Source organism: Theropithecus gelada, chromosome 14 (assembly GCF_003255815.1).
Source record: "Theropithecus gelada isolate Dixy chromosome 14, Tgel_1.0, whole genome shotgun sequence".
Lineage (NCBI taxonomy): Eukaryota > Metazoa > Chordata > Mammalia > Primates > Cercopithecidae > Theropithecus > Theropithecus gelada.
The window spans coordinates 109740175-109766477 of record NC_037682.1 but is presented as its reverse complement, the minus strand read 5'-3'; the positions used below and the strand labels follow the sequence as shown (position 1 = coordinate 109766477).

At 40.5% G+C, this 26303-nt stretch overlaps 1 protein-coding gene across 2 annotated transcripts; it reads left to right on the top strand.

Annotated features, from left to right (window-relative positions):
- Positions 1-1440: 1440 nt before the first annotated feature.
- MPZL3 (myelin protein zero like 3) lies at positions 1441-25834 on the top strand. Of its 2 annotated transcripts, none has more exons than XM_025356867.1 (6): positions 1441-1587; positions 12169-12299; positions 15261-15471; positions 16930-17095; positions 18993-19056; positions 22601-25834. In XM_025356867.1, exons 1-6 carry the CDS (start codon positions 1515-1517, stop codon positions 22625-22627), a joined length of 672 nt encoding a protein of 223 aa, XP_025212652.1. In that variant the 5' UTR covers positions 1441-1514; the 3' UTR covers positions 22628-25834. The 2 variants fall into 2 exon arrangements, with proteins under 2 accessions (XP_025212652.1, XP_025212651.1); XM_025356866.1 differs by having other exon boundaries at positions 12133-12299.
- Positions 25835-26303: the final 469 nt, after the last annotated feature.

Sequence of the window (26303 nt, the reverse complement as noted above, 5' to 3'; positions counted from 1 at the left end):
ACATATCTGTTTCATTCTGCCTTTTATACTGTCTAAAAAAGCAAAGTTTTAAAGTGCAATTTTAAAACTGTAAATTACATCTGAAGGCTATATATCCTTTAATCACATTTTATATTTTTTCTTCACAATTCTAACCTTTGAAAATATTATAACTGGATATTTCTTCAAACAGATGTCCTAGATGATGGTCCATAAGAATAATGAAGAAGTAGTTAAAAACGTATGGACAGTTTTTTCAGCAAAATTTGCAGCTTATGTCTTGGCTAAATAGTCAAGGGGTAATATGGGCCTATTGTTTAGTGTCTCCTTCCTAAAGAGCACTTTTGTATTGTAATTTATTTTTTATTATGCCTTAAACACTATGTAAATAAACCTTTAGTAATAAAGAATTATCAATTATATAATTTGTGTATATACATATCTAAAAGTTCTACACTGCAGGGAAAACAGATGGATATATATTTTATCTTTACTGAAAAGTTTTCTTAGTAGAGACAACCTGCAAGTCAATAATGGATACATTAGTTTCTACTGGGTAAACAGAAGTATACGGATTTCCACAGAATTTTCACATTGCTTTGGATAGCTGGGAATTGGGCATAACAACACTACTTAGTTTGAGCGTTCTTTCAAAGAAAAGTATCAAAGATTATATTTAGTACTTTGCATTACATTTTTAATAGGGAAAACTACTGGCTTTCAAGTCTAGTAAAGGAATGGAAATTGAAAAATGGAAACTTATTCTTTCCCAAAGCGAAAGCATACTTTTATTCTCCTGCTTTCATTGACACGTGGCTATTTCCAGGGAAGAGGCTTACTGATTATTACAGCAGTGTACTTATTGTACCATCTCTTTTTCAGAAGTATGTGACGCCACCTCACTTCAAGTACTGTGATAACATAACTTTCTTACTTTTCCAACCAAAGACACACAAATCCCAGTTCTCCTTTTCCTCTAATACAGGCTATAATGATTTGATCATCATTGCCACTGCCAAAAGTAATTTAATAAACCCCCAATTTTGGATGCTGTGATAGTTACCCTAAAAAGGACAACCACCAATGAGGCTTGTGGTACATATCACTACCAGCGCCTAATATATATTTATCTATGCTGTATGATCTCCCAGGTGTTTCTGAACTCTAAATTTACGGGAGCGTATTCTGAGAACCTTCAACTAAATCTCGAGACGTAAAAAACGATGTCTGATATGCAGAGCATCAAAATTATTTAGTTCTGCAGAATTCCACAAAAACAAACTTGTAAATATTTAAAGTCTGTAGCCTACTTCATTTTCAAGCAAAATAGAAAAATTAGCTCCCGCCTGAAAGTTAATGAATCGCTGGTCAGTGAAACCAGGTGTGGTTCTGGAAAGAAGCCAGGTTCCTATGGTAACTTCGGATCGCCCTTTAAGTTGTCTCTCGGCCCCCTGCCCTGACGTCACTTCCGGCGTTACCTGTGTCGTTACTGGGAGCTGTAAACAAGGTGTGCAAGCATCTGGAGAGCTGCCGGGATGCAGCAGAGCGGAGCAGCTGGAGGCCGTGGCTGCGCTCTCTTCCCTCTGCTCGGCGTCCTGTTCTTCCAGGGTGAGCGCTCCGGCTGGCTACGCTCCACTTCCGGCTTGGGGGGTTAGGGAAGATGGTCGCCTTTCCGGTTCCGGGTGGCTAGGGTCTCCGAAAAGCCCCCGCATAGCTCTGGGAGGGAAGGAGGGAGCGGGGCGTTGGGACGATGTCATCATCACACCGTTGCGGGTAGTTGGTATTTTGTCAGTCCTTTTCTGAGCCTTGGGAGCTTTCCACCTTGCGTGACCTGTCATTGTAGTTTGGTGATGGCATACTTGATGGAACCACAAAGCGCTCTGGCTTTGGGAGCACTGGGTGTTATTTTGTGATGAGGTTGACTGCTGTGGTTTGGGCGCTGTATACCCTGATTAGAAAAATGACAGTTCTAGCATTCAGTAGTTTGTCCCAGTAGTTTTGGGAAACAAAATCATGACAGTTGGTAATTTTATTTTTTGTAGGTGATTATTGTGGTCTGTAAAATGAAATATTTGTTAGTCACAGAAAAGATGTGATGTGATTCATTATAGAGAAGCATATTGATGAAAATCAACTACTTTAGCATTTTAATAACTTTTTTAATACAAGAAAGAGCATTTAATTCTGTTAAAATTTAATCTATTAAGTAGTATCAGAAGTAGGGTATTCACACTTGACATTCACATCTTAAAATTTAGGTGAGTTTTGCTTTCATATAATTTTCAAATTGCATAAATTTCAGTTCAACCTAATTACCTTCATTTTAATGTACTTCATTTTAATTTCCTGGATTTTATGTATGTGTGTCTTCCTGGGAAATAAAATATTAGTATATCTAGCATTAGAGTGAATTGCTAGCTTTATAAAATTTCCTTGAGGGTAATGGGGATTTCTGAAAGAGATATTTAATATTATATAAATATAAATACTTTAATGTAAAGACTTCAGGTGTCCTAAATCTTAGCAGATAAGGCTGGAAAGTTTTTATTTTAACTGGTGACTAATATTCATGTTGCCAGCACACCCCGTGATCCCTCCCAGCTGCCTGTGTCATCATAAGTCTCCAGTTTTTTAGCTAAATTACTTTGCCATATGGTATTTAGGCTGGCCTACTGTCACTCCTAATACACCCAGTCCAGTCTCTCTCTCTTTCACACACACACACACACGCACACACACACACACGACATACTCAAATATTGTCTTATTGAGAAAAAAATCTGGAAATGGTGTTTTCTTAAATCTAATGTCATTTTGCTTTGAAGAGCATGTGTCAAGTCCAGCAGATCATATAATTCAATGAAACATTAAAAGTTGATTTTACGATCTCTGTGTACTTGTGGAATAGATATTTTGCCTTTTAAAAAATAACTGGTGGTAGGGTGTGTGGCTCTTGCCTGTAATCCCAGCACTTTGGGAGACTGAGGCAGCTGGATCACCTGATGTCAGGAGTTCAAGACCAGCCTGACCAACATGGTGAAACTCCGTCTCTACTAAAAAATACAAAAAAAATTAGCTAGGCGTGGTGGCGGGCGCCTATAATCCCAGCTACTCAGGAGGCTGAGACAGGAGAATCGCTTGAACCCAGGAGGCAGAGGTTGCAGTGAGCTGAGATCTCACCATTGCCCTCTAGCCTGGGCGACAAGAGCGAAACTCCGTCTCAAAAAACAAAAACAAAAAAGAAACAACTGGTTTATCATATTATTCACATGCCATACAATTTACTCCCTTAAGGGGCATAATTGAATGGTTTTTAGTATATTCACAGTTATGCAATCATTACCACGATCAATTTTAGAACATTTTCATCACCCCAAAGAGAAACCTGATACCCATTAACAATCACATCCCATTCCCCATTTCTGTTTGCCCCTGGCAACCACCAGTCTATTTTTTTGTATCTATTGATTTGCCTATTCTGGACATTTTATATAAATAGAATAATATCTGTAATCCCAGCACTTTGGGAGGCCAAGGTGCGCGGATCATTTGAGGTCAGAAGTTTGAGACCAGCCTGGCCAACATAGTAAAACCCCATCTCTACCACAAAAAAAAAAAAAAAAAAAAATTAGCTGAGTGTGGTGGCATGCCCCTGTTATCCCAGATTCTTGGGAGGCTGAGGCAGAAGAATCACTTGAACCTGGGAGGCGGGAGTTGCAGTGATCTGGGATTGCACCATTGCACTCCAGCATGAGTGATGGAGTGAGACCCTGCCTTAAAAAAATAAATAAATAAATAAACTAAATGGAATTAGACAATGTGTGCTTTTGGTGACTGGCTTTTTTCACTTTGCATGTTTTCAAGGTTCATCCATTTGTTTGGTCTTTTAAATCTTATGTGGTAGAGTTTGGTTTCATGTCAGTGTTTATTTGCCTTTTGTTTTCAAAGATAAGGCCACTTAAATTATTAGATTATTTGAATTCACCTTAAGTTATAAGTCTGGTCCTGCTATATCAGTTATCTAAGTATTTAGAAATGGTAGACTAGGGGACCTAGGGTTCTTAAACTTTTCTCTTTTTTACTTAAGTGTGCAATATGAATAAAATATCAGTAGATTTATATTTTAGAAAATGGGGCATACAAGATTGGGGGCTTTATTGACACGTTTAATTATTTCATGTGTAAAATTACTTATGTTAAAATATGATTTTCTTGTTTTTCCCCCAAACAGTTTTTGTTAATTATTATGAATATTTCTATAGTTGGCTGGTTTTACCTGGCAGGAATGCTTTTCTGCTCAGATGAAGAGATAAGGGCATTAGGCCTGGGATGGACATTTCTGAGTGAATTAATGTGGGATTGGTATTTTTTTTTTATGAGTGGAAGAGACAAACTATCTTGCATCCATTAGTTTTAAATCATTTTTTAATTTCAGTATAATATATGTAGAGAAAAGTACACATGTCATAAGTGTATACAGCTCAATGAATTTTCAGAAACTGAACACACATGGGTAACTAGCACCCAAATCAGGATATATAGAATGTTTCTCACATTCCAAAAGCCTTCTTTTGTACTTCTTTCCCGTCATTATCCTTTCTCCCCAAAAAGGAGTCAACACCCTGATGTCTAACAGTATAGAGTAGTTTAGTTCATCCATGGATGCAGTGAGCTGAGATCACGCCACTGCACTCCAGCCTGGGTGACAGAGTGAGACTCTGTCTCAAAAAAAAAAAAAAAAAAAGGAAACCGTTGTTGGTTTGGTCTAGTTGAATAAATGTTACTAGACATCCACAGTACGCTAGGCTCTGTTTTGATGGGCTCAGGATCTACTGGAGAAGACATAAGTCAATAGATGATTTTGGAGTCTGATACTAAGAGATAAATGCATTAGAAACCATGAGGATGGAGAAGAGATGCTTTGATCTGGCATGAGAATAAAGGAAAGGTTTCCTGGAGGTGAAGTTAAATCTTGAAAGAGGAATAAGTTTGTTAGAGATAGGGAGTGAAGAAAATTTTAGACGTAGACAGGAGCATAAACATGGAGGCATGGAGGACTGGGCATGGTGGCTCTTGACTATAATCTCGGCACTTTGTGAGGCCAAGATGGGAGGATCACTTGAGCCCAGGAATTCAAGATCAGCCTGGGCAACATAGCGAGACCCCATCTCAAAAAAACAAAAAATAAACAAGGCAGGCGTGGGGTGGAGGGCATTAAATAACTTTTAAAGCAGGTTTTCTGAAACTCGCTTTGATTGGATTAACTTAGATCACATATTGACCCAAAACCTATCTTTGTGATTGGGAGGATATGATTGGGGTGTATTAGGGACTTAACATGTGTAGCTTGAAATTGACCATGATAGGAGTGTTTGCACCACAGAAATTGTCCAACCCTATGTATCTGGGGCTTTTTATTTTTTGTAAAAATGTTTTGCTGTTTACCAGTACACCACTAGATGTAATGATTGGTTTAGGTAAATCCGAGTCAGCCTCAGCTGGCAGTAAAGTCAGTTGCTGTTTACTTTTAGTTTTCTCCCCTCCCACCAGACTCGTTCTCTGCTCTACTCTACTCTTGGGAAAGCTGACTGTATAGAGTACATCATTCAGGCTCTCTTCCTCCGGTTTCCAGTTAGATTTGGCCAACGGGAGGCTTTGGCAGGAGATTGGAGGGCAGGAGAGAGAAGATCATGGTATGTATTTCCTGCTCCCTCCCTCTCTTGGTGCCATGATCCGTAGTGCCTGTATCCCTCTAACAACAGCCACTGTCAGGTAGCCCACAGCTCCCACTCTTACCAGGATCTAGTAACACCATTTCCTCCCTTTGCCCTTCAGACTTGGGGATGGTAAAGGCTTCGTGCTGATGTCAGCTTCCTTAACCTTGGGAAAAGTCCCTTCGAAAAGTGACCTAGGCTGAGCATGGTGGCTCATGCCTGTAATCTCAACACTTTGGGAGGTTGAGGTGGGAGGATAGCCTGAGCTCAGGAGTTTGAGTCCAGCCCAGGTAACCATGGCAAAACCCCGTCTGTACCAAAAATACAAAAAATTAGCCAGGTGTGGTGGCACACACCTGTGGTCTCAGCTATTTGGGAGGCTGAGGTGGGGGATCACTTGAACCTGGGAGGCAGAGGTTGCAATGAACTGAGATCTCGCCACTGCACTGTAGCCTGGGCAATAGAGTGAGACCCTGTCTTGAAAAAAAAAAAAAAAAAAAGAAAGAAAAGAAAAGAAAAAAGAAAAGTGGCCCATACACTTTTCACAATCTCAATTGATTGTGCCTTCCATTTCCTGCCTGGATCCTGACTGATAGTGTCATCTTCCTCCTAGCTCATAGGCTATGGTAGGCTATGTGGGAAAAGGTAGGTATCAAAAAAAAAAAAAAAAAAAGGGATATTATTAGGAGATCGGGGAAATGGATGTTGAGCTGGCAACAAACAAATGTTTACTACATTCGATTTGAGGACATGTGGTGGTGATATTCAAGAGAGTATATCCGGTAACACTTGAACACTCAGAGGCAGGTTATGGCTAGTAATATAGATTGGGAAATCATTATCCTATTAGTGGTTGTTAAATCTACAAGTGAATAGGATTGTCCATGTTGAATGACTATATATTCAGGCTGGATCTCTAAGGAACACCAGTGTTTAAAGGCTGGATAAGAAAATAACAGCCTTAGATATTTGATACATACTGTCAGAGATGTGGGGAGACAGAGAGAGAGTGAGTGAGTACCTGTGTGTGTGTATGTGTAACACAATCAGTGGTGGAGTTGGTTGGAGGGAAACTAAAGAGATTCTGATTTTAAATTGTAACCCATGTCTCTTTGTTCTAAACCAAGGGTTAACAAACATTTTCTGTAAACGGCCAGAGAGTATTTTAGAGTTTGTGGGCTACATGGTCTCTGGTGGCAACTATTCAATTCTGCAAAAAATGCAGCTACAGATAAATACATCAACAAATGAACATGGCTGTGTTCTAATAAAAGTTTATTTTAAAAGACATTGTAAATTTTTTTTAGCTGTTTACCAAAAGACCATTGGATGTCATAACTGATTTAGGCCAATCTGGTCACACCCAGAGCTAGCAGTCAGGTCAGTTGCTGGTTATTTTTAGTTTGTTCCCTATTAGATCCATTTGCTTCCATTTAGCTCATGGGCCATAATTTGCTGACCTTTGCCCTAAACCAACCACTCCCTTGACATTATTCCTTGGTTATCTCAGAGGCACCTTAAATGCATCCAGAATCAAGCTCCTGTTCCCCTGCCAAGCCTAGTACTTTTCTAGTCTTCCCTTCTCAGTGAATGGCATCAGGAAGTCAGAAACCTGGGAGTCATCCTTGATATCTCCCTTTCCCTAATATTCCACAGCCATACTTAGTTCAAACTTCCCTTCTTTCTTATTTGACTACCATAGTAACCTCCTCAGTAATTTCCCCATATTCACTCATTCACAATTTTTTTTCCTTTAAGAGACGAAGTCTCGCTCTATCACCCAGGCTGGAGTGCAGTGGTGCGATCTCGGCTCACTGCAACCTCCACCTCCCACTACCACACCTAGCTAATTTTTGCATTTTTAGTAGAGACGGGGTTTCACCATGTTGGCCGGGCTGGTCTCGAACTCTTGACCTCAGGTGATCCACCCGCCTGGGCCTCCCAACATGCTGAATTTCCCCATATTCACTCTTGATTCCTTGTAAGTGTCTTCTCTAAAGTGATCTTTTAAGAATGCAAATTTCATCAGGTCTGTTCTTGTTCAGTCCCACAGTTAAGTACTTTCCATGGCTTCCTATTACTCTAAGGATAAGGACCCAAATCTCTAAGGTCCTGCCTGGTCTGGTTTTTGTTTACCTCCCAACCACATCTCATTCTATTTTCTCTCCCTTTCGTATTTTTTGTGTTGCAGTCACACTCCTTTTCAGCCCCTTGACTGACTAAGCTCCTTCCTGGTGCAGGACCTTTGCATGTGCTGTGTCCTCTGCCTGGAATGCCCTCCCTCTTCTCACCTTGTTACCTCTTCCTTCAGATCTTAGCTCAAGAGTAACTTTCAGGGAAGCTTTCATTAACCACTCTCCTCTCCCCCAACATAACAGGGGCTGTACCTGTAGCCACTTTCTTTTTCCTTCCTTTATAGTAGTTATCCGAGTTTGTAATTATGCATTTGTCTTCATGATTAGTTAATTAATATATCAAACTTCTACTGTGTTTCAAGTATACAAGGGAGTGTATTTATTTTGCTTGCATTTAATTCCAAACCCAGAGGGTGGCACAAAACAGATGCTCAATAAATGTATGTTTGAAGAATGAGTGAATGAAGGAGATAATTGTCATGCAAGCTTTGGGATAGAGAAGTTCATTAGTCACTGGTAGAGGATCCAGTAAAATAAGGATAGAAAAGTGTCTACTGAAGTTTTTATCCCTTGGATTTTACAATTTTAAGATATATGATGCCTTTTACCACAAGTGATAGTGGAGTTCAGTTGTACCATAAGGTCTATAAGTGAATGGGAAGGAGGAAATGGAGACCTCAAGTATAGACCACTCTTTCACAAACTTGGCTTAGAAAGGAGAGAAAGGGCAGTAGTTGGTAACTAGAGTAATATTACAGTGTTAAGGAAAGATTTTTTAAAATTGCTATTTATTTTTAAGGATTGGAGAAACCTGTGTATTTAGAGGCTGAAGGGGAGGAGTTGAAGGCAGTAGAAATGGTTTTTTCTTTTTTTTTTTTTTTTTTTTTTTGAGACAGAGTCTTGCTCAGTCACCCAGGCTGAAGTGCAGTGGCGTGATCTCAGCTCACTGCAATCTCTGCCTCCCAGTTTCAAGCGATTCTCCTGCCTCAGCTTCCTGAGTAGCTGGGACTACAGGCGTGTGCCACCATGCCCTATGGCTAATTTCTTTTGTATTTTTAGTAGAGACAGGGTTTCGCCATGTTGCCCAGGCTGCTCTTGAACTCCTAGCCTCATGTGATCCGCCTGCCTCGGCTTCCCAAAGGGCTGGGATTATAGGCGTGAACCACTATGCCCGGCCTAAAGAGGGTTTTACTGCTAAAGCAGGGAATAGAGGGGATGAATCCAGGCAGAGCAGAGGACCTGGCCTTGCATAGGAAAAGGGACATCCTTTCAGTTGGAAGTAAGGATGGGAGCAGTTGCAGGAATGTGTGTGCCTGGGCCGTTTATATGGCCTCAAGTTTCATGACGATGTAAGAGGTAACATTTTCTTCTGAGAATGAGGGGTTTGGAGGTTGCATGGAGGACTGAGGAAGAATGACAAGGGCTTGAAGAATCATGGAATGGGAAGCTAACCAAGGTCAGTTAAAGGTTTGCCAGGCCTCGTCGAGGACTGGACTCAGCTGTGGGTGATATTAACACATTTCTTATGGCAATTGTCCAGTTGTGTGATTTTTCTTGTTCAGGGTATACTAGCCCAGTCTAGTTGTGGTCATCTAGAGCTGAGCTTTTCCTGAAAGGGTGCAATGGAAAGATAGGAGTGTAGGGGAGTTAAGAGTATTGAATGTACTGTAAAAAAGGTGATAGGAATAAAGTGGGTGATTTACAAGCATGCTTTGTTCCTATACTAGAATTTCTGGTGACCTGTCCGCCTGTTTCTCTCAGTGTCTCTCTGCCTGCTCCCCTCCCTCTGAATTTTTGCCCTGAAGGTGCTAACATTTAATAGAGGAATAGCCTTTGTAACTAGGTGCAATCGATGGCATCTGTGCCTGTGTAGGATTATGTACCTAGTGCTAGGAGAAGAAAGGGCGATGAACCGCATGAGGGAATTTGGGAAGGCACCGCAAAGGGCACCGATATTTGACCTGGAATTTGAAGGTGTGTGAATGTTGGGGATGTGGTGTGTTGGGGAACAACCCAGGCAGGATTGTTAGAGGTGGGGAGAGACTTTCAGACAGAGAGCTGTTCAAAGAGAGGCTCAGTGGCAAGAAAGGACACAGTACATGTGGGAAATGGCAGGACATTCAAGTAATGATGAAGGGATTGGGAAAGTAGATGGGATGCAGTGACAGAAGTGTGGGGCTAGATTGCCACTCTTTGAATTTTATTTTGTAGCCCAATAGGAAATTATTGAAAGTTTTTGAATATGTGTGGTGTTCATTTTAATAATAATAGCTAACATTTATTAAAGTTTTTATTACAGATGCTGTGCCAAGCATTTCATGTTGTGAAATGAACAACATGATCATAATAAAAAGTTACCTTTTTTTATTGTAGTCACTCTTCAGAGTGATCCAGTGAAGTAGATCTTGTTATTATTCCCATTTACCAAGTGAAGACATTGAAGCTTGAACTGGTTAGGTAACTGAGATCAAGGTCTCACAACCAGAAAGTAGCTGAGCTAGAACTCAAGTACAGGTCTGGCTAATTCTAAATCTGTATTTTAAATCTCTATACTATACTTATGTTTTCGGATAAAGGAATAGACATGGGGAGAGTGTAGATTGTCCATTCATTTCCACCTCCCAGTTTTTAGAGTTAGATCTGGAGTGATGAATAAGGATTTTCTTACAGTGATGGGTCAGGATTGCAGGCCTAAGAGAGTGGGGACTGAGGGATAAAAGCTTTCCAGCAGAGGGACAGCGTTTGCAAAGGCACAGAAGGCAGGACAGGTTTAGCGTGGCAAAGTCAGAAAGGGTGCCATAGGCAGACCAGGAGTAATCTTCGTCTTTGGGATGGGTCCTATTCTTACGAGTTCTTATTAGTGGGTTCAGTTTTGGTCTCCTCCTTTCAAAAGGAATGTCAACAGACTGGATTGTCTAGAGAGGAGCAAGAAAAATGACTCAAAGCTGGCAGAGGTAAAGGCAGTGGAACTGATGACTCATAACTGTGACAGGAAAGGTTGAGAGTGTGTGGGCAGGACTGAAGAGGTGGCAATAATGACAGTGACACTGTCTAACACGCACTGAGCACTTGCTCTGGTTTGAGTAGGCTTCTTAGTGTGGTATGTGTTTTAACTCTTTTAATCCTCCCAGTGGCCTTCTGAGGTAAGTACTATTATCACCATTCCCATGAGGGTGAGGAGACTGAAGCAGTACGGTAACTTGCTAAGGCTGCAGACTCAGCAGGTAACAGGGCCGGGATTTGAACCCAGACCCTCTGGCATAGGAGCCGTGACCTGTGTGCTCAATCACTACACCATTCTGTCTGTACTGGAAGCACTGCTGATTTTCAGGACAGCGTGTGGGTTTGCACTTTTCTGAAATCTTGCTGCTCTGTTTGTCTTGGCCACCAGAAGATTCATGGCTTCTTGAGGTAGATAAGGAAGCAGGAAGAACAAAGTACTGGCAATGTAATTTCCTAAAATATGGCTCTGTAGGGAAAGATAAGTTTTTGTTCTCTGAAAGCAGAAGGAACTGGTTAGAATAAAGTGCCAGCCCTTTTCAGGGAGATAAAGTGTCAGATTTGGGTACATGAGTGGTTTTGGAAAAAATAAGTCTCTAGTGGGTTTCAAAATGATACCTTATTTTTACTTGCTAGAATGCATTCACCTATTCTGTTTTCTTCCCCATGATTTACTTTTAATAGATGTGTGATTCCTCAGCCAGCTTTAAGAAAAAGGGAAAAACTAGATAGTACCTTGGGGGCAGTTTCAGAAAATTATTCGAAATAAATCTTCCCATTCTTACTTCCTATTCTTATTTTGCTGTTGATGAGGCAATGGTAGCTTCATGATGCAACCATGCTATACTTGGAGTAAGTCCCTTAGACCATAAAAACTGCCGTATTCCCAGAGTGTGTGTGTGTGTGTGTGTGTGAGTGTGTGTGAGTGTGTGTGTGTGTGTGTGTGTGTCTGCGGGGGATGGAAGGGGATGGGCGATGTTGCCTGTTAGCCAGCCATGGGCAGACCCATTGTTTGTAGTTAATTGAACCACAAGCCTGTATCTGGGAAAATGCTGGTGTGACCAGATTTTAAATTTTTACACAAGCCTTCAGTTATGATTTAAAATTAGAAAATGATTGAAAAATACCATCTTTGATTAATGCAGCTATCAACTCCTTGTCCCTTGTAGGCTTGCCTGAGAAGATATTTATTCATATTTATTGCCCTGGCTTTTTGATGAGGGCTCTAAAAATAATTGTTCACTCACATCCGTATATTCCACCCACATGAATGCATTTTAAGTGTTTGGGTTTGCTTTGATTAGGTGTTTATATCGTCCTTTCCTTGGAGATTCACGCAGATGCCCATGTCCGAGGTTATGTTGGAGAAAAGATCAAGTTGAAATGCACTTTCAAGTCAACTTCAGATGTCACTGACAAGCTTACCATAGACTGGACATATCGCCCTCCCAGCAGCAGCCGCACAGTGTCAGTAAGTGTGTACTTTTTTGGAACGTTCCTTTGGTCAACGGTTTTGGAATTGTTTTACTGCAAATCACAGGCATGCCTGAGGCCATCTCATCTCAGAGTAGAAGATGGGCTTCTACTTTAATAGAGATAGATGAACTTTTATCCTATATGACATTCATTTGGTCACATAGGGCGCCGTGTAAGAATTCTGTCAATAAGCTGCAGGAAAAAAAACTGTCAGAAACTCAGAGGAAATGTGGTTTAATTTTTTTTCCTCTTTGTTGTTTCTTTTTGCATTATTTCATAGCTTCATTTTCAGATTTAATGTACTAAGAAGGGTACCTTCAGGACAATTGAATAGAAAAATTCTATAGGTCCAGTCACAGACGTCCTTTCTCTTAAGGCTGCTCATTTTCTGTCGTATTAAGTTGTCTCAGTGGGTGTATCTCTTTGCATATTTGTGCTTTGTGGATTTATCTTGACACTTTTTTTCCAGTGTATAAACATCTGCATTGATTTATATGGCTGCCTTTGAAGGAAATGGTGGCACCTCGTGTTGGTGACAGATGTTGGTGACAGATGGTCTTGCAATATTGGAAGCAATAAACCTTCGTCAAACATATAAAACACATTTATGGTCCAAGTTGCATTGTAGGTGTCTAATTGAAGATTAAAATGCTATAAAATTTTTTTCTCTTTAAGCTTCCAGCAGTATCCTTAGCTCAGGATAGATGTTATTCAAGAATGTGAATGTCATAGCTGTATGAAAATTGTATTTTTTTAAGTATTGTTAATTTATTTATCCTGTTTCCTTCACTGGAAAAATATCCTCTTTGATTTTGTGTAAATAAGCTTTGCATTCTGTGTTAGGAGCCATTGTAGAATGCCACATAGCTTGAGGCTAGGTAGGTGACTCCAGTGAAAGAAGCTAGGCTGTATTCATGCTCCCCTCCCACTTTTTTTTCAGACTTGAAATAGTTCACTTGATTCCGAGTGATCAGGAAACTGTGGCTGGCCTTATTTGGCTCTGCCTCCTTGGTCAAAAGTAGGACAGAGCAAGCAATGAGAAGCTTCCTGGGTGAGAAACAGCAGCTCTCTTCTAGTGCTGCCCTCTGCGAGACTGGTCAGAAAATCAGCAAACTCATACAAGTTGGAATTAAAGTTACATAACATGATGTTGCAGTCATGGAATTAGTCAGTCAAGATTGTGTCAGATTAATCAATAAGCAAGGATATGAGTTTCATGAACTTAACATTGAATTTACGAGCTAGACTAATCTCGAGGATATACAGTGGGCCATGTTTTGTCAATAAGGAGTTCCAAACTCTTTTACACTGATGCTGATAATTAGTGGTAGGGATTCTTTACCTCCCCCTTTGAAATGTTCAATACACTTATTATTTCTCATTATCTGTCTTTATCACTAAATGTAAGTTCCATGAGAGTAGGAACTATGCCTGTGTGGCTCCCACCGTATCCTTTTGCTTAACAATGCCTAGCACATTAGAAATCTGCACCAAATATTTGTTGAATAAATGCATGAACAAATGAACAAATAAGTGAGTCAGCATCTTTTCTGGGAAGTTGCTTTTCAAAATTGGGCAATTTAGTGGTTGTAAACACCCAGGTTCCTAAATGGGAAGGTACCAAGTAACAAAGAAAGAGGAAAGCCTGTATTTTGCATAAGCCATATTGCATAAGTCATATTGTATTGTAATACTTGCCTGGCCTGCACCAGGTATAATTAGGCTTTTGGTGATGAAGTGTCTAATCAAGGCTTTTGATAAGTGTCTGATAATTAGACTTTTGGCGATGAAATGTCTGATCAAGTCCTAGGCAGCATTTTTTTAATTCAACATATATTCATTGAGTACTTATCATGTATTAGACTTAGGGAATATATTAATTGTCAAGGTAGATAACTTGAGAGAGGCTGAATTATATGACACTCTCCTCCTTTGAGAACAAGCAAAAATCTCCCTTTTGTCACTTACTAGTTGTATACCTTAGAGCAACTCACTTAGTCTTTTGTTTGGCTTTGTTTTCTTTCTTTCTTTCTTTCCTTTTTTTTTTTTTTTTTTTTTTTTTTTTGAGGCGGAGTCTAGCTCCATCACCCAGGCTGGAGTGCAGTGGCACAATCTTGGCTCACTGCAATCTCTGCCTCCTGCGTTCAAGCAGTTTTCGTGTCTCAGCCTCCCGAGCAGCTGGGATTACAGGTGTATGCCACCACACTTGGCTAATTTTTGTATTTTTAGTAGAGATGGGGTTTCACCATGTTGGCCAGGCTGGTCCTGAACTCCTGAGCTCAAGTGATGCGCTCACCTCGGCCTCCCAAAGTGCTGGAATTACAGGCATGAGCCACCATGCCCAGCCTGTTTCCCTTTTTATACGTTTGGGATAATTATACCTGCCTCATGTAGTTCAGTGTAGTTGTGAGGCTCAAGTGAGTAAATGTGTGGAAATTATTGGCAAACTGTAGAGAGCTGTTCAAACATGAGATGCTACTTTAGAACAAAGTTTCCCAACTTTGGCACTGTTGACATTTTGAGCCAGATAATTCTTTATTGTGGGTGCTGTCCTGTGCATTGTAGGATGTTCACTAGCATCCCTGGCTTCTACTCACTAGATGCCAGTAGCAGCTCCCCAGTTGTGACAATTGAAAATGTCTTCAGATATTGCCAATATCTCTTGGAGGGTGAAATTGCCTCTGGTTGAGAACTATTACTTTAGGGTTCCAGGGAAAATTTAGAAGCGATTCAAGGATTAGGATCCCAGAAGTGTCTCACTGGGCCTTTTTCTGATCAGTTTTATTAACCTATAGGATGGAGGTTAAAAAAGCATAAAAAGTTGCCCAACTGAAAAAAAAAAAAAAAAAACAAACCACACCATTATACAGTTGTATTTTATTTTGGACCTACTGAGGTTTATATTTTCATTGCATTTTCCAAGTTAACTTTTTCTCTCGTGGTGTTGCTTTCTTAGATATTTCATTATCAGTCTTTCCAGTACCCAACCACAGCAGGCACATTTCGGGATCGGATTTCCTGGGTTGGAAATGTATACAAAGGGGATGCATCTATAAGTATAAGCAACCCTACCATAAAGGACAATGGGACATTCAGCTGTGCTGTGAAGAATCCCCCAGATGTGCACCATAATATTCCCATGACAGAGCTAACAGTCACAGAAAGGGGTAAGCTCATTGCCACCAACCTTCTTCTGCAGTGCTCTGTGACTGCGGTGGTGCTTTCTGGAGAGCTCGATGATAAACAAAGCTGTCTATCTTTGTAAGCCAGTTGGGTCATTAAATCATTGATTCAAAGTAATTTTTCTGCCATCCCAATATGTATGTTGGGGTGAATTTTTAATCTTTATTTTGAAAACTGAATTTCCTCTTCAGATGTTGTCATAGTTTCTCCATTACCCTTTTTTTAAATTTTAAAACCAAAGTTCTTGTGGAATGCATAGAAAACCCCTGAGTAAATACAGGGTTGTTATCTCTGTGAAATGGAAGTATTCCAGTTTTCCTAGCATGTTCATACTCCCAGGTATGAGATAATGTTCTTGCCTGTGTCTTGAAAGGGTACCCCCAAAACCATGAGAGGTAGTGCTTTTCTTTTACGTTGCAAAGAACAGTAGTTTCCCTTTGCCGTGAAACAGGAGGAGAGTAGATTAAGTACTGATTTTTTTTTCTACGTTATTCCCTGATGACGATTAAGTGGTCGTTCTAGTCCTTAATTGGATTTGAGCCAAAGATTTAGAGGCACATTATGGGTCATTATAGATTCGTCATCATTTCTCAAGTCTTTTTCAAGTTTCTCTCCCTCCCTTTTTCCCTCCTTCTCTCCCTCCCTTCCTTCCTTCTTCCTTCCCAACTTCCCTTCTTTTCTCCTTCCCTTCCTCTCTCCCTCTCTCATTTCTTCCTTCTCTTTCCCTTTCTTGCTTTCTCTCTCTCGCTCTTTCTTACTTCTTTTCTTTTAAAGGTAATAACTTGTAGGTTTCAAAGGCGAGCACATTCATACTCCTGGCAGAAGAAGAAAATGATACAGTTTTGCTGGAAGGCAGTTTGGTAGTATGAATCAGCTGCCTTAAAAGTTTAGGCCCTTTGATGTAGTAATTCCATTGTAAATTTCGTCTTAAGGAATTAGAGCTAAAGATGAAGATTTATGTACAAGTCTGGCCATCCGAATGTGACTTATAGATTCTAAGAATTCGAAACAACTTGAATGTTCAGCATTAGAGGATTAGTTCTATAAATTATTCAATATGATAGAATGCTATGCAGCCATTACACATCACATCTGGAAGGAATTGTTAATTATTTATCATATAATAAGTTAAAAAGGAGGTTAAAAATAATACGTAATATATGATCCATACTTAAAAATATATATGCCCCCCATGCACCCCATACCCAGTACCCCAGAAGAAGATTAAATGGGTAGATACCAAAGTCTTCTTCCTAGGAGTGGGATCTTGGGTACATTTTTATTCTTCATTGTACTTTTGTGTATTTTCTACCTTTTACACAATGATTTATTACTTTTGTAATCAGAACAAATATAAGAGCAAAAGTAGAACCTAGTTTCTCATGTCACAGGAGGCATATTTGCACGTCCCTGTCTTTTACCTTCTCTTTCTCCACCTCTAGGTGTTGGCACCATGCTTTCCTCTGTGGCCCTTCTTTCCATCCTTGTCTTTGTGCCCTCAGCCGTGGTGGTTGCTCTGCTGCTGGTGAGAATGGGGAGGAAGGCTGCTGGGCTGAAGAAGAGGAGCAGGTCTGGCTATAAGAAGTCGTCTATTGAGGTTTCAGATGAGTAAGTCCAGCAGGAGCCCTGGGCAGCAAGCCTGTTTCCTCCTTAGCACCCTACCCAGACCCCTACATCCACACCTTCCTTTCTTCTGGACCGAGTTTAGTTCTGCTGGTGAACTTTGTTTTCAAAGAGAATAGTTCTGCTAAGGGCTGCCAAAAGGAAGGTTGAAAGTGAAGTGTGTGAATATTAATTTGGAGAGAGATGGGGCAGTTGATATATGGTCCTAGTCTTCTGCTTTGGAAATCAGATTGTACAGTGCCATGGTCTGAATAAATTCTGAAGTTGATGTTTCATTCTTTCAATTCCAGGTCAATTATTTTTCCTTCTCCTTGTATTTGGCACTGAGCTGATGATGTCTCCTGATAGAAAATGCAATGAGAGAGGCTTTAAGAATAGCTGTGGAGGACAACAGCAATTTGAATAAGCAAGATCTATTCTTGGTCAGCATATGTTCTGAAGTGAGGGGCTACATGGATTGTGGTTATCAAAAAGATTTATTAAACATTATTCTGCCAGTGAGCAGGTGTGATCTAGTATATTCCCTAAAAATAAATGTAGTAAAAGGAAATCAAAACAAAAATCTACATAAAACTCCTGTTCTCCATTATCTATGTCAGGGGAGGGGAGTCTTACATTGAGAAGGTCCAGAATTCTCTCTCTCTCTCTCTCTCTCTCTCTCTCTGTGTGTGTGTGTGTGTGCATTAATTCAATAATAAGAGAGCATCCTGTGCCCTTTCCAAGGAATCTGTGGCTCTAAAACGGCAAAGAACTCTTGGTAAAAATGCTAATGTCTATTTCTAAGAGTGGTATCCAAAACCCCTTATGATTTTACTCTAAGTCACATTGTTTCCTGACATCTCCCCACGTCCCAGCTGCCATGAACTTATTTATTTGACCTAACATACTATACTTAGGTCAAATATTTTTCCTAACTCTTTCTCATCCTCTAAGACCCCGCCTTTTGTCTTGCTGGTAATGCCCTCCTTCCTTCTCTTGTTTGCCTGGAAACTTTCTTATCCTCCAAGACCCAGCTGAAATAGCCCCTTCTCTTGAGTTTCCCTGAGTCCTCAGGGAACAGTTAGTCACTCCTCGCTCTTTGCTGCTGCAGCAGTTTGACCTTAACTCTATTAAAACCCTATCACACTGCATTATAACATATTTGTTAAGTTGTAACAGGTCTTTCACCCCTATCATGAGCTCTTTACAGCCCCAAGTTTTATTTATCTTTTTACCTCTAGGCTAGCACAATGTTGAGACTTTGTCAGTGCTTGCTACACTTCTGAATGAGTGGTTATTTATTGAGCAGTTATTATGTGCCAGGCACTATGGTATGTGTTTCACATGTATTTATTTTTTTATTTACTCCTAACAACTATGCTTTAAGGGTGGGTGGTGACATGTGCATTTTTTTGTTTGTTTGTTTTTTGAGATGGGAGTGTCACTCACTCTATCACCCAGGCTAGAGTACAGTGGTGTAATCTCGGCTCACTGCAACCTCCGCCTTCTGGGTTCAAGTGATTCCCCACCTTAGCCTCCTGAGTAAGTGGAATTACAGGTGTGTGCCACAATGCCCAGCTAATTTTTGTATTTTTAGTAGAGATGGGGTTTCGTCATGTGGGCCAGGCTGGTCTCGAGCTCCTGACTTCAGGTGATCCACCCACCTCATCCTCCCAAAGTGCTGGGATTACAGGCATGAACCACTGCGCCTGGCCAATATGTGCATTTTATAGATGAGGAAACAGGCTTCTGGGGCTTAAATAATTTGCCCAGTCCCCCAGCTAGTGAGTGGAAGAGCTGGAATCTAAAACCAGACCTGTCTCACTTCAACACCTGTACTTTTAACTGCTCTACTCTATTGAGGATAGTGGTGATTCAGATGTGGTTTGTCCTCTTTTTACAGCACTGATCAGGAGGAGGAAGATGCATGCATGGTGAGGCTCTGTATCCGTTGCGCTGAGTGCCTGGTAAGTGCATGCCATTCCTTCTGCTTACTGCTGATGTCCCACTTTCCTGCTTACCTAACAGGATCCATCCTATGCCCTCAGACACAGCAGAGGATATGCAGTTAGGTCCCAGCAAGATATAAGCCAGCATCTTCCCCCAAAGCATTTTGGACTCAGGGGACCCCTACCAATTCTAACCATGATTTGTTTCTTGTCTCATGGGCAGAAAGTGGTGGTCTTAGGTTAGGGAAGGGGGCCACGTAGAGTAGTTTCTACTGACTGACAGAAAATCCCAAAACAGGAGTGTCCTGTGCCACTGAATTCATACTAGGAGACTTCGACTGGCTGGACCCAATCCTGAATTTAACTTTTCCACCGAGCCGTAGTATTTTTCAGGGAGTTAGGGAGATATAACCTTTTAGGTAACTTGATGTCTTTTATCAATAAGAAATACCACCCCGGAAGGCCCAAGTTTTGATTTAAATGTCAAAAGGCTGTCATCCCTCCTGCTTTGAGTACTCGCTGTGACTAACGACAGAATCAGAGAGTCCAGTTAGGAGGCTGGGGTGGGTGTCCTAGGATCCTAGCAGGAGGGAAGACTCTCTGATGTGGTGCAGTTGAAAACAGGTCATAAAGAACTTCTGATCCCATATGATACATACCTGTCATTGCCTCCCGTTTACTTTTTGCCAAGCTCACACTTGGCTTGATGACTAATTGCAGTGTTTTTTGTTTCTGTTTGTCTCATGCACTTAAGTATCAAAGGGACGATGAGAGAAAGGTTGGTATTGCCAGTGCAGAGGACCTAATACCAACCTTTGGAGGCTCGGATATTTTTGAGAACACAAAATAAGTTAATGTTCATATGGTTATTATCCACATTTTAGATATTAATCCATTCAACAGTGATTTGTTGAGCATCTGTCACATGCCATGTGTACTGTTCTAGGTGCTTAGGAACCAGCAGTGAACAAAACTGACAAAAATTCCTACCCTCTGAGAACTGAATGTTCCTTGCCTGGAAAACTTTCTCATGCTCTAAGACTCTGTTGAATTGGGGTACAAATACTCACAGAGTTTTTAAAAATAAGTAAAATATATAGTATATGAGATAGTACTTAATGATATGGAGAAAAAAAGCAGAAAAGGGGGATGGGATGGCTGGATAGGGAGTGTGACATTAAATAGGTTAGGGACAACCTCAGTGAGAAGATATTTGAGCAAACACCTGAGAGAAGCAAGCCATATGGCTACTGTGGAGGAGCGTTTCAGGCAGAAGAAATGACGGGTACAAAGTCTCTGAGGAGGGGCCATGACTGGCATGTTCTTGGAGTAACAAAAGGGCAATATGGCAGGAATGAAGACAGCAAGGCAAAGAATAGTATTTGTTGACATCAGAGAAGTAACGCAGCAGCTACATCTTACAGAACCTTGTAGATGATTGTAATGACCTGGACTTCTACTCAATGAAATGGAATCCATTGGAGGGTTTGGGAAGAGAAGCACTATCAACTGATGTCTGTTTTAAAAGTATTACTCTGGCTTTTGTGTTGAGAATGGGTGGTAATGAACAATGACAGAATCAGAGAGTCCAATTAGGAGGCATTTGCATTAATCCAGGTAGCTGAAGATGCTGGTAGTTTGAACCAGGGTGGTGGTGGTGGAGGTGGTGAGGAGTGGTTGTATTCTGATTATGGTTTGAAGGTAAAGCCAGAAGGATTTACTGCTTTTGCATTTATATATGAAAAAATGAGAGGACTCAAGGATAGTTCCAAGATTCTTGACTTGAGCAACTGGTAGAATAGAGTTACCATTTGCTAATATGTGGAAGTCTGTGGGTGAATCAGATTTTAGGAGGAAGATCAGAAGTTGGGTTTGGGCATATTAAGTTTGAAATACTTACTAAACTTCCAAGTGGATATGTGGAGTGGGCAGTTGTGGGTGTGGAGTTCAGAAGAGAGGTCTAGACTGAAGATAGAGATTTAGGAGCCATTAGCAGATAGAGACTGATAGAGACATTTCCTCCAGGGAAATGAATGTAGATAAGGAAGGGGTCAGAGGAAGGAGCCTGGGCCCTCCAAGATTTCTAGTATGGGAAGATGAAGAGGACTTATTAGTAAAGAGGCTAAGAAAGACTGACTAGTGAGGTAGGAAGAAAATCAGGAGATTTTGGTATTCTGGGAATCAAGTGAAGAAGTAGTTTAGGAAATAGTGATCTAGAGAGTGATCAACTGTATCGTTTGTTGTGGAGTCAGGTGAAGTAAAATGAGAGCTGATAATTGATTATTGGATGATTTTGGAATATGGAAGTCATTGGTGACCTTGGCAAAAGGAGCTTCAGTGGAATATTGGGAATGAAAACCTGTCTGGGGTGGGGTCAAGAAAGATTGCAGAAAGATGCATTGGGGCAGTGGCTATAAACAACTCTTTCAAGGAGTTTTGCTGTGAAGGGATGCAGAGAGACAGGCAATATGTGGAGGGCAGGGTCATTGGTGGCTTTTCCTTTTAAGATGGGAGAAATTGAGCACATTTGTATACAGATGGGAATTATGTAGTAGAGAAGGAAAAATTGATGCTGCAAGAGAGAGAGGAGAGGATTGCTGGGGTAATGTCAGGATCTAGTGCGTAAGTGGAGATGTTCACCTTAGATAAAGTAAGACAGGGAGAGTGTATAAGAACAATAGGGAAGGCCAAATAGATGGGTCCAGATGTAGATGAGTGGCCACATGTGATAGAGCTTGTGGAAATTCCCTACTGATTGCTTCTCTAGTCCCAGTAATGGGAGAAAGCAAGGCTGTCAGCTGAGAATGATGGGAAGAGGAGGTGTTAGAAGTTTGGGGAAAGAGGGAAGGGTATGAAATAGTCATCAAGGAGAATGAATAGACTAGAGAAATATGGTATACCAGATAGTGCTAATGGCCCACTTGAAGTTAGAAGTAATAAATATGAGTATGAATAATAATAATGGTAACAGGAGCTAGTCTTGAATGAGTGCTTACGAAGTGCCAGGCAGTGCTAAGTAATTTACATATATTGCCTCATTCAATTCTCATAACAGTTCTATGAGGTGTATTTTTATTGTCCCCATTTTACAGATGAGGAAACTGAGGCTTAGAAAAGTTAATAACTTTATCCAAGGTCACACAGCCAGCCAGCAAGCGGTGGAACTAAGTGGTAGACTGACAGCTAGTCTAAATTCCTAACCACAATTTTGCACATTTCTGCAAGAGAGTGGGGAGAGGATCGCTGGGGTGATTCCACCAACGCTTGTTTTGCTAAGAAACGGTGCTGTAGACAGGCATCCTTTCTTGTGTGTTGAGGTTTTAAAAAATATTCAAGGGAAAGGAAACCACTAGGGCTTCAAAGCAGAAATGTGCCCAATAGACACCAATTACGTTGAGGTCCTGTGAAGCTCCATGGGGGAATTTAGGTGTATTGCGTCAGTGGCATTTCACTTGTGGTCGTCTCCCCCAAGCCAGGTTCCATCTGGAGGATCCTAACACGTGGTCTTTGCCTAAATTCCAACTCTGGAATTGTTTCACACCTACTGTTTTTCTCCCTTCAGGATTCAGACTATGAAGAGACATATTGATGAAAGTCTGTACGACATAAGAAGAGTCACCTAATAACACGAAACATCCCATTCCACTGGCAGCTAACGCCTGTCAGGGAAGTGGAGCTGGCCTAGACCATAGTGACGGACAATCCTGGAGATCATCAGTAAAGACTTTAGGAACCACTTATTTATTGAAGAAATGTTCTTGTATTTATAAACTGTTCAGGAACTCTCATAAGAGACTCATGACTCCACTTTCAATAAATTATGCTGTAATTGAATGAAGAAATTATTTTCCTGAGCAAAAAGATACTTTTTGATTTGTCTTTGCTCTGGAATGTATTACATGTTTTCTTCCAACTGTTTGAAGGAGAATCCTGAATGTTTGCCACACTGCTGATGCCAAAATAATTTTTTAAATGAAGTGGAGCTTATGATTTCCTGACGTGTCACCAGACAAAATGTTTGCTTGGGATAGGTGTTCTTTGTTCTTTGCTCCATGTACACTTTCAGCTGGGAGTTAGTATAGGGCATATACTCATTGGTTGAATCACCTCAACCTCAGTTGTGTTTGGATAATTTAGGGTGTATAGCCTTAGTTTCCTTAGAGTTTTGGTAGGATCAAGTCATTGGTTTGCTTTGACTGGGTTTTTAAAGTATTAAATACAATGTCATCAATTTACAGTTAAGGAAAGGAATCATGAAGTAGAAAAATTATTTTATTTAGTCTTGCTGGTACAATTTGGGCCAAGGAGTCTTTGTTATTTTTTTTCTTTTTCTTTTTTTTTCTTTTTTTTTCTTTTTTTTAAGGCAGAGTCTCACTGTGTCGCCAGGCTGGAGTACAGTGGTGTGATCTTGGCTCACTGCAACCTCTGCCTCCTGGGTTCAAGCGATTCTCATGCCTCAGCCTCCCTAGTAGCTGGGATTACAGGCATGCGCCACCATACCCAGCTAATTTTTGTATTTTTAGTAGAGACGGGGTTTCACCATTTTGGCCAGGATGGTGTCAATCCCCTGACCTCATGATCCGCCCGCCTCGGCCTCCCAAAGTGTTTGGATTACAGGCATGAGCCACTGTGCCTGGCCTGTTGTTTTATTTTCTTATAACTACAACTTTTCTTCTTGACTTTTCAGGTCCGAGGCAAGAAAAACTCTTTACAGGTTTTTAGTGGGGGCTTATGGAGTATTTCAGGAGTTCTTTGCAATTAAATCATCTTTTGTATTGTCTTTCAAAACTTTGTTGATTTCTAAAATGCACCAACTATGAGTAACTATGGTATTTGCAAGCGGTTTTTACAAAATATTTGAGATGAGGAAGTGAGATTGTGCATAACATACTTATCCTTTCTGTTCTCTCAGTGCCTTACAGCAGGTTACTCCATTCTGCTATGACAACTTGTTTCAAATGTTAATTTATGTAGGATTTTTTATAAGCCATTAAGGCATATGTATAGCATATCAGTAAAGATGGATAGTGCATATATAAATAGTCCTCTGTAATAGTGATTGGATTTACTTCTCAATTATGAGAGACAAAAATTATCCCCTCACCTGTCTCTATTCTTTCAATAGGTTGATCCCTTATCATGGTTTTTCATTAGTTGGTCAGGAAGTTTCCATATTACAGCACTTTAGACTGTATATGTTAGTTTAAAAATCATTTTTCTCTCTCTCTCAATTTCTTTTTTTTTTTTTGCAAAGACCTAATTTTAAAAATTTGGGTTATTAGATCTGTATCGTAGATTTGGCGTGGCCTCTTCTGTTAACCTTGTCCACAGATTAGTGAATCTGGTTAGTTGAAGGACATTGTGATTTGACTCTGGTCATGTGAGGAAGTAGAAGAGGCAAAGACAGGAACGGCAGTTTACATTTCCACTGGTTAAACCTCACGGTACTTTGGGGGGCTGCTTGTTAACTTATGTGGTTATCTGAGGCCAATCTAACGTGACCATTTCTGACACCTCAACAGAGAGAGGAAAGCAACTTGAGCAATGACAGTAAATAATTTGGGCTCTCAGAGATTTGAAGATAGAGACCTAATTGTGAGGGGGACTATTTTGTGGGTCCTCATTTCTCCGCGAAAGAGATGATGTTACAGGAACCCACTGAAAGCCACATCCCATTAAATGAGGAACCGGTTTTGGCTGGGCCTTCTTGTAATGTCCTTGCAGGTGTGTTGTGAAGATTAATGCAGGGTGCTATGTTTGTAGATTGACACCTAGTCTAAACTTGAGGTAATTGGTGCTCTATGAATACTCAGTCATGTTATTTTATAGCCTTAATCATGATTTGAACTAGTCCCTTCCTTTTTAAATGACTGAATGGAGTCCTTCGTGGTAAGGGGAGTACATTGATAATTTAGTTTACTTCATGGGTTTGTGGTCACATCCCAGTCATCAGCTGCTATCATTTTCCTTCTTCATCCCTTATGTTGAGATTTGGGTTACAGCTTTTTATTCTTTGAAGGATCACGAAGTAGTGTACAGACACCTGCCTTCTTTAAGGATGAAAGGAAGATAAAGTGTTTTTTTGTTTGTTTGTTTACTTGTTTGTTTCACCTATTGTTTGAGTAACTTCTAAGGTGCTATTCTCTCTCTCTTTTTGCTACCCCATGAGCTCTTGTCACAGCCATGGAAACCAGCCTTGTTTAGAAAGGGAACTTAGTTCAGAAGGGGTTAAAAGCCTTCCAGAGTTTTTCTTTAGCTGCTGAAGTTTTTACTTGTGGTTACATGACCTTAAGTTTTATGCATTAGGCTCTTAATTCTATTACAAAATGTGAACTTACCAATTGCTTTGTGTTTTCCATGTGACCTGTTACTTCAGGCTACTTGGAGAACATCTTAGTCCTCTGTAGCTCCTGAACCCGGCACTGGTGCTTCAAGAGAGAAGGTAGCCCGTCTTTGTTCAAAACAAAACAAAACACCACTTCTGGAGGCCATATCCTGAATATGAATGTTCTACTAAGTCACTCAGTTATGGTTCTAAAGGGAAACCATAAGAAGACCCACAAGGAGTGGACCAAGACTATTATTTAATTGCACAACTTGAAACTTTGCTGCCAGAAGAGGCAGCTCCATTCCTTTGACTCCATTGTTGGGCTGTTAACTGCTGCACGTCATTGACTTTTTTGGTTTTTGTGTTTTTGTAGGAGGGTAGGCGCTGTTGGGCCATATGCACAGATATTGTAACTCTTGGTGTCTTTACTGCATCATAGTCAATAAACTTCTTTGCACCCTTTGGCTACCTTTTGGTGTGTGCATATCTACATATAAGGTAGGAATTGTCATGTGAAAAAGATGGGGGTTTGTGGTGTTAAAAGAGAAACTTTAGCCGAATTAAATTTAAAAGAGTTGAATTGAGCACAGAATGATTCACGAATCAGGCAGTCTCGTGAGCCAGAGTAGGCCCAGAGACTCCAGCGCAGCCACGTGGTGGAAGATTTATGGACAGCAAAAGGAAAGTGATGTACTAAAAACAGAAGTGAGGTACAGAAACAGCTGGATTGGTTACAGCTCAGTGTTTGCCTTATTTGAACAGTTTGAATCGTTGGTCATCTTTGATTGGCCAAACTCAGTGATTGGCATAAGAGTAGACTACAGTCTGTATACTATTCCATTTAGGTTATAGTTCATGATGTACAGAGAAACCTTTAGACCAAACTTAAGATATGTAAGGAGGCAGCTTAGGCTGAACTTGATTTAACAGTGGTTTT

Bases quoted from the DNA above. Each gene is read 5' to 3' on its own strand.
- MPZL3 (XM_025356866.1), top strand. From the start codon at position 1,515: ATGCAGCAGAGCGGAGCAGCTGGAGGCCGTGGCTGCGCTCTCTTCCCT. The intron at 1,588-12,132 runs GTGAGCGCTCCG...TGCTTTGATTAG, and splicing joins CGGCGTCCTGTTCTTCCAGG to GTGTTTATATCGTCCTTTCC. The intron at 12,300-15,260 runs GTAAGTGTGTAC...TTGCTTTCTTAG, and splicing joins GCAGCAGCCGCACAGTGTCA to ATATTTCATTATCAGTCTTT.